General features: G+C 42.4%; 1 protein-coding gene across 1 annotated transcript; it reads left to right on the forward strand.

Moving 5' to 3' along the window:
- The first annotated feature begins 1,009 nt into the window (after positions 1-1,009).
- LOC137313889 (probable G-protein coupled receptor 139) lies at positions 1,010-2,434 on the forward strand. The gene is made up of 2 exons (XM_067979625.1): positions 1,010-1,079; positions 1,515-2,434. Exons 1-2 carry the CDS (start codon positions 1,010-1,012, stop codon positions 2,432-2,434), a joined length of 990 nt encoding a protein of 329 aa, XP_067835726.1.
- Positions 2,435-8,849: the final 6,415 nt, after the last annotated feature.

Genomic DNA, 8,849 nt, shown 5'->3' on the forward strand with positions numbered 1-8,849 from the left:
AACCGCAGGATCATGGTCACATCTAGTTTCAGTGTAGGGACCATTAGAACCGCAGGATTATGGTCACATCCAGTGTAAGTGTAGGGACCACTAGAACCGCAGGATTATGGTCACATCCAGTGTAAGTGTAGGGACCACTAGAACCTCAAGATCATGGGTCACCTCCAGTGACAGTGTAGGGACCACTAGCACAGTTATCTCTCGCCCAAGTATAGGGTACCACAAATACCGAAAGAACACGGTTATATCAGGTCTAAGTGTAGTGTACCAATAGTAACGAAGGGACACGGTTGCCTCTAGTCTAAATACAAGCTGCCATTAGTACCGGAGGAGTATGGTCACATCCAACGGTGAAAGACTGAGACAGTCACCAATACTGAAGGATTACGTTCAGCGCCTGTACTGGGAGAGTTGGAAGAGTTGGAGCACTCGGAGTGAGTCAAAGGCCGGGTCTGGGCAATTACATCAAAGATAGCTGTCTCCACACATCGTATAGGAATAGTAAAGTATTCTACAGACATTTAAATAACAAAGGAAAATCAGAGTAGGGAAAGGGCCACCATTGGATCAACACGATAAACTCACAGGTAATTACAGCGAAATGGCAGAAGTATTAAACAATTGATTTGCCTCAGAGTTTATCAGGGATACTAACATGGTGGGCATGGCATTAGTAGAAATGATCAAAAAAGGTATAAAGCTATTATGATAGAAAGAGGGGCGATAATTAGTAACCTAACTTCGACAGGATGAAACCTCTGATCCGGATCGATTGCCTCCGTGCGTTTTAAAAGAAGTTAGGGAAGAGATATCAAAGACGTATCAGAAAAAAAACAACTTACCTGAGTCTATTTGTTAAGTGACTGTAACTAATGTTAATTATGATGTCACCTGATTGACTACCTGGAGGATTGATGCGTGTCTAAATATAAGGATCCCTTCTCCCGCCTCAGCCGTGCGCTAGTCAGTGTCTTTCAGCTCAGGCAGAATTCATCCATTCTCACAGAAAATGGGGCAAGTAACTATTCTGCTGATAAAAGAGATTTACTACCCGATTCTCGCAGCCATCGGTGTCCCAGGTGAGCCATTTTGAACTGTTTGTTGTTAATCGCTGTTAACTGTCTCACTGTTCTTACCACATGTTGGACAAGGTAACGTGTTTCGCTGATGTCAGCATTGCACTCTCGGCATTTACTGAAACGAACTGGTGAACAGCAGGTCCGCGTTCCCCTCAATCCGATGAATTTACTGATGTGACAATTATATTTCAAGTTCCAACAAAAGGATTTCAGTCGATTTCCGGACCACTTGTCACTCTGCGCAGAGTTAGCGCTGCAGCAGCTCATTACACTGTGTGGGTAGGTTTCCCAGGTAGTGACTCACATATTGATCCTACTCTCACACTACTCCGTCTTGATAATCACACTGAATGTTAAATTGCTTTCAAAAGATACCTGCATAGATATTTCAATCAAACACTGGAGCATTATTTATCTTCTCTCTCTTTCTTACAGCGAACTTGGTGACAATTGTGATTCTCTTCCGAGGAAATTGCGGACTTTCCAAGTGTATCTCTGGCTACATGGTGGCCATGGCAACAGCGGATCTACTGGTCATGATCATCAATATAATCGTGTATTATATTTTTAGTTATCACTTCCCACTTTCATTCCTCTCCCACACTCCCGTGTGTAAGTTCATTCTATACATGACTGTTGTCACCCTTGATTTGTCGGTTTGGTTCACCGTCTCTTTCACATTTGACCGTTTTGTCGCTCTCTGCTGCCAGAAGTTTAAAACACGTTATTGCACGGAGAGAACTGCGGCCGCGGTTATAACAACGGTCCCTGTTCTGGTGTTGTTAGAGGGGATCCCCTTTTTGTTTGCATATGAACCTCAGCAAATAATTAACAAAGTGCAGTGGGGCTGCCGGTCAAGTGTGGCTTTTTTTTCCTCTCCTCCGGGCGCAACGTACGTCTGGGTTCACAGCGCATGGGTCGTTTGGCTTCCTTTTACATTCATTGCCTTGTTTAATTATTTAACCGTCGGACGGATTTTAGTGGCCAATAGAGCCCGGAGGGGACTCCGGAGTCATAGCAGTGAGAATCAGAGTGATCCAGAGATGGAGAAGCGAAGAAAATCCATCATTTTACTCTTCAGTATATCGGGGACTTTTGTACTGTTGTGGTTGACAGCTGCCGTGAGTTTTGTGACTACTAGACTGACAAATACCACTTATTACCGAGGCGACCGCACAGACCCTGGATATATCTCCACCGAAACCGGAGCAATGCTGAAGTATTTGAGCTCCTGTCAAAACATGTGTATTTATGCGGCGACCCAAAGGAAATTCAGAGAAGAGCTGATGAATGTGCTGAAATCTCCCTGGACACGAATTCTGAGATTCGTTGGAAATTGGGAACAAAAAGAATGAACGCAAACGAGAGCTTCCTGTTTTAACTAAAGTTCCATTTCAACTCATGTTCCAGTGTAGAACAAGCAGCTTTCTGGTTTTGGAAAAATGTTAGATTTCTTGTGTAAACATTTCATATTATCATCGTATCATAGTAGGTACAACACAGGAGGAGGCTATTCGGCCCACCGTGACTGTGCAGGCTCTTTGACAGTGCTATCCAATTCATCCCATTTCCCGGCTCTTTCCCCATAACCCTGTATTTTTCCCCTTTAAATATTTATCCAATTCCCTTTTGAATGTTACTATTTCTTCCACTTTGTAGCAAAGATTTGATGTCTGCATTGCTTTCGTTTTTCACGCTTCTTTCTCTGAGTAAACATTGCCAATTCCTGGAAATTTAGCACATTTCAAGTTCAGGGATCAACGATAACAACAATGAGATTCAGCAGTGGACAGGGTCATATGGGCAACAGAGGTAAACCGTCTTACACTGCAGGGACTGGGACATATGGGCATCAGAGGTAAACCGCCTTACACTGCAGGGACTGGGTCATATGGGCATCAGAGTTAAACCGCCTTACATTGCATGCACTGGGACTTATGAACATCAGAGGTAAACCGACTTACACTGCAGGGACTGGGACATATGGAGAACAGAGGTAAACCGCCTTACACAGCAGGGACTGGGACATATGGGCAACAGAGGTAAACCGCCTTGCACTGCAGGTACTGGAACATATGGGCAACAGAGGTAAACCGCCTTACACAGCAGGGACTGTGATCAGACGCGCCAGTTTAATTCAGTAAAGTTTCATTTGGTGCTGAAACAATCTTGCGATCGCTGATATTGCTAACTTTCCTGGAAGTTTGGTGTGAATATTGCAGGCGTGGGTCACACTGTCGGATACCATTTCTCATTGACAAATTCGTGTGGGACTCTTGTCACGTGGTAAGTGTTCGAATGGTGGAAACAGTCGGAATTTGGCTCATCGATGTGACGTTTCACCTCTTTTGTGTCAGATACTTACTTAAAATCTCGATTGTACGCCGACTGGTGTCTCTCACTAATCAAAAACTTGAAGTCTTCTCTTATTGTGTGCTGTCGATAAAAGTATGATCAGTAATATCATTGATATTCTGTCTCAATCAGTCTCTCAAATAAAATGGTAAAGGATTGAAAAAATGGATTAATTTTCACAAAATTATTAACTATTACATTTGATGCAAGTGATTTGCAAAAAACACTTCCGGAAGTTCAGGTAAAATCAAACTGATACTTAAGTATTCTAACATTTACAGATGATCAGAAACATTTATTGATAATTAAAGGCTTATCATGTGGTCGCATATTGTTCGAAATGATAATTGAACTAAATAACAGCATCTTTGAATCAGTTACAAATTATTCATCGGTAATCTCACCTCATTCTGCGAGGAACGACAAGGAATGGGAGCAGCCTCTCAATGGAAAGGAGCTGAAGAGTGTGGATGAACAGTGAGCCCGAGGGATCCAAATACTTAATTCGTGGAAAATGTGTTTGCAGGTGAATAGTGCCATGAAAAAAAAATAACAGAAATTGATGTTTGATAGACATTGGCATGGATCTCAAGAATAAACAAGTGAAGATATATATTTACAAAACGCTGCGAAGCCCAGCGTTGGGAGGCCAGGTGCAGCTTTCTTCGACTCATTGTGGAATAGCCATTGAATCCAAAGGGAGCGGACAGCGTAGATATACCGGGATGGTGCCATTGATCAGAACTATAGTTATGATGAGGGATAAAATACTGGGACAATTTGCATTGTGTTGGCCAGGGGCTGTAGAAAACTACTGAGTTTAATTCGAATTGCTAACAAAGACACTAACTTTTGAACTGATGTGACCTGGGGTTCAGTCACTGGTCTGAACTGGCCAGAACTGGTTTAAAAACGTTCCGCTTCTTCGATCGACAAAGGAGCACTGATGAGACACCAGTCCTTATTTAGAAAAGGAGTAATGAGGTGATGCTACCTAGCCCCTAGGAAGAGAGCCAATCAGGGGATGGCACTGACCACTCTACCAATTTTAAGCCAACCGGAGAAGACAGCATCATTCGAAAAGACAGGATTGAAGTTGAAACTGAAGAATTGCAGGCTTGGTGGCAGTGTGTTTGTGTGGGAGACTCCGGAGACCAACCAGCGTTGAAGTAGAACCCTACGTCAGGGACGTAGAGAGTACGTCAGGGACGTAGAGACGACGTCGAGAGCGATGGAACGAATTGCCTGGCCAGCATGATCTCTCCTTTCCGGGTAATATCAGATACTTTCCATTCTGTGACTACTCAGGGAGTGTTAGTCAGAGAAACCTAGTGGGTGTGCGTTTAAATCTTAATACTCAGGGAGTGATAGTCAGAGAAACCTAGTGGGCGTGCGTTTAAATCCTAGTTTGAGTATAAAACTGTATAACCTGCTGTAAACTGCATGCCTATATCTAACCAGACATATAAGCGGTATGTACATGATCTAATAACGTTAATAAAGTGAATTGAGAATTAAGAGAGAATTGACTGTCTCCTCTGTGTACTAAGCCAAGACCGTTACCGGTGAAAGCTAACAGGAGATTTAATAGAGGTTTAAAAAATATGAACAGTTTTGGCAGACTGAAAAGGGAGAGAATATTCCATCTAGTTGGGAAGCCTGCGATAATCATAGAATGGTTACAACACAGACGGAGGCCATTCTGCCCGTCGAGTCTGTGCCACCTCTCTGAAAGAGCAACCCAGCTAGTCCCACTCGCCCGCCCTGTACATGTAGCCTGCATTTTTCCCTTTAAGTACTTTTCCAGTTCCCTTTTTAAAGCCACGATTGAATCATCCTCCACCACACCCTCAGGCAGCGCATTGCAGATCATAACCAATAAAGGGTGATCTACTTAAAATGGTCACAAGGTAATGAGCAGAGCGGTTAGTAGAAAGTTCTTTATGCAAAGAGTTGCTGGAGAATTGAATGTTTTGCCTCAGGGAATAGTTAAGGGAAAATTGGAGGAATATTTGAAGCAGATGAAAATAAATGTCTGTGGAGACAGATGAGGACAGTGCGGATAGTCGGTGTTTTCTGTATCAAAGTGTCCAGCACAGATGGGATGGGGTGAGTAAAATGGCCTGCTCCCGCCCAGTAAACTTCGTGGGCACCGTGCGATCAACTTTCCTCCCTATACCGAGGGAGGACGAGACTGATTCCCCGGCAATCCAACATTACTTCGTTCACTAATCAATGTATTTCTTAGTTTCCATGGACATCACCTGATTTGTACCCTTGTTTCCTGTATACTTTCAGTTGATAATTCCTCGCCCTGCATCCACATCCACGTAAAAGGGGGTTTGAGAAATATTTGGAGAAATAATTGCCGCTCAGGGAGATGCTCCCGTCCCCTCTGCTGCAAAGAACCTTCGCGGTTCCACCAGCTCCCGCTCTGTTACCGAGCAGCTCCCTCGGGGCGAGTATAAATAGAAAAAAGGCAGCGTTTTAACCAGAATGGAAAGATTTTTACTCAGCTCAATGTTTGATTTGTATTGATATTTTTCCAGTAATTGCTGCGAAATTACATTTAATATTTCACAACGTCTGACTGAAGCAAACTGGAAGGACGGCGGATTTTCAATCCCTCCATATTGATTGTTTAATGTTTTCTTTCTTTGAAAATAAAATGTCGTCAACACTTGCCTGTATGATAAAAAAAATCCTTTTGCATAACTGTAATTTGCAACACATCTGAACATATCCTCACAATAAGCTGTGAGATTTATCTGAGTGTCCCTATTTCTTACAGCGAACCTAGTGACAATCGTGATTCTCTCCAGAGGAAATTGCGGCCTTTCCAAATGTATCACTATCTATATGTATTAGTGTATCAAATATTCAGTAAACTCTTTCCACATTCATTCCTATCTTACACTGCCATTTGGAAGTTCATTGTGTACATGCAATGTAACAACGTGGGTATGTCGGTGTTGTTTACAGTCTCGTTCACCTTTGACCGATTTGTAGCTATATGTTGTCAGACGTTTAAAGCGAAGTATTGCACAGTGAGAACTGCGTCGGCGGTTATAACAACAGTGTCTGTTCTGATCGGTTTACTGAACATCCCCATTTGTTTTGCATTTGAGCATAAACTAATAATTAACAACATTCCCTGGGGTTTAAGCCCCAAACTGAACTTCTTTTCATCGACTGTAGGTGAAGCGTATTCGTGGTTAGTAATTATTTTGATGAAATGGATTCCTTTTGCTTTGATATTACTGTTTAATTGTTTGACAGTTAGACGCATTTTGGTGGCCAATAGAGCCCGCCGGGTATTCAGGAGTCACAGCAGTGAGAATCAGAACGATCCAGAGATGGAGAACCGAAGGAAATCTATCATTTTACTGTTCACTGTATCGGTTAGTTTTATACTGTTATGGCTGACAGTTATCGTGAGTAAATTAACTAGTGGTCCGGCCGTGCATTTCCGACCCGATTATGCAGCTCCTGCGTACATCGCCAATCAAACTGGATATATGCTTGTGTGTTTGAGCTCCTGTACAAACACGTGTATTTATGCAGCCACCCAAACCAAATTCAGGGAAGAGCTGAAGCAGGCCATGAACTTTCCTTGGATATTAATTCTGGCATTGGTTCAAAAAAATGGAAAAAAGTCAGCTTTCTATCCTAACGAGAGCTGAATTACAGTCCGTGTTACATTTTAAAATGGCCGTCTTTCTGCTCAGATGAAAATGATTTGTTGTTGTGGAAATGATTTGGGATCAGAAAACAATCTTCCATTGTGTGCCCTGTGGATTATATCTGCTGCTTTCCCAGCGTGAACAGAATCGTTTCCTGCTCAAACAGCGCATTTCCCGCCCAAGATTCAAAGCCAACAGTCATGATTCTGATTCAGCAGTGGAATGGAACATGTGTCGTCAGCGTTAACTGTGAAATACCGCAGGTTCTGAAATGTTACGCAGCAGTGTAATTAATAGATAAAGTTTTTTGTGTTTAGTAAGAATGAAAGGTGTTAAAATCATGGTTATTTGAATTTTGTTCTGTAATGTTGATGTGAATGTTGGAGACGGTGGTCATCGCTCCCCATGGTCTCCTGGCCCAATAGAACGGGGTAGTGTCTCCTGATATGTGTCTAATAATGGAGACAGTAGAAACTGGACGCATCAATGTGACGTTAGGCATTTCTTTAACAGATAATTAATGAATATCTCAATTGATCATCAAAATGTTGGAATGTTTTAAAACGGAAACAGATCATTCGATTCAACCAGTCCTTGTCAGCCTTGACCCTCCAGCCAAGAAAATAGATCGAATCACTTTACCTGCCATTTCTCAAAATCCCATCAACCTATTTTATTCATCCATCTATCCAATTTCATCTTGAATATTGACATAATTTCTGCCTCTGTAATTTCCGCAGGTTAATAGCTCTCCGTGTAAAAAGGTTTCTCCCACTCTCAGTTCCAAATCTCTTCACTTTATTCTGTTATCTTTAGCTTTTAGTTCCTGAACCCTCAAATATTGGAAGCAGTCCGTTTCTATCGATGCTGTACCATCCCTTCTGATTTTAAATCACTTGGACACAACACGAACAAAGATATCAATCTGGTATCAATACACAATCTAATGAAAGTCAGGAAAGTGTAGTTCAGGTAGTTCATTGACATCTTTCTTTTGGAGATGGTTGTGTCCTTGCTTATACTGAGCAATGAGAAGAATGTATTTGATGCTTGGCCACTGCACGAAACGTCGTGCTGGTGCAGGGGGATATTCAAATCAAACACCTCCAGCGCCCACGAACTTTTGAGAGAGCGCCAGGAAGGGCAGGAATGGCTTGTATCAGATGTCTGGTGCTGCATGATCTTGGGATATCGCTGTGTTTGCAGACCCTAACCCGAATGCAGTTTTGCCCAAGAAGCAACCAGCATGCGATATGCATAGATGCATTTAAAGGGAAGCTCGATACACACATGAGGGTGGAAGGAATAGAAGGTAATGCTGATCGGGTGGGATGAAGAAGGGGAGAAGGAGGGTCGTTTGAAGCATAACGACCGGCATGTGCCAGTTGAGCCGAATGGCCTGTTTCTGTGCTGTATATTCTATATAATTCTATGTAATTTTGTGATGAAGCTGCACTGGAGAACGGATCCAAGAAGTGGTCAGTCACGCTGACAATACAACTACATGAAATGGTTAATGTGGCACTGGACAGTATGTAAAACCAATGGGCAGAGATCTGCGCAATAGAATAGACCAAGGCAAATAAATAATGCTGATGAGATATTGTTTAGTGTTTGCCTTAAATCCTCTAACGCCAAAAAAAGGCACTGCAAGGAAATCGTAAATCACACTGTCCTGAAGAGTGCTAATGTGATACTGTATTTTTTTTTCCTTATATTGTCGTAATGTTCA

The sequence above is a fragment of the Heptranchias perlo genome, unplaced genomic scaffold (assembly GCF_035084215.1).
Source record: "Heptranchias perlo isolate sHepPer1 unplaced genomic scaffold, sHepPer1.hap1 HAP1_SCAFFOLD_49, whole genome shotgun sequence".
NCBI classification, from domain to species: Eukaryota; Metazoa; Chordata; class Chondrichthyes; order Hexanchiformes; family Hexanchidae; genus Heptranchias; species Heptranchias perlo.

Bases quoted from the DNA above. Each gene is read 5' to 3' on its own strand.
- LOC137313889 (XM_067979625.1), top strand. From the start codon at position 1,010: ATGGGGCAAGTAACTATTCTGCTGATAAAAGAGATTTACTACCCGATT. The intron at 1,080-1,514 runs GTGAGCCATTTT...TCTTTCTTACAG, and splicing joins CGCAGCCATCGGTGTCCCAG to CGAACTTGGTGACAATTGTG.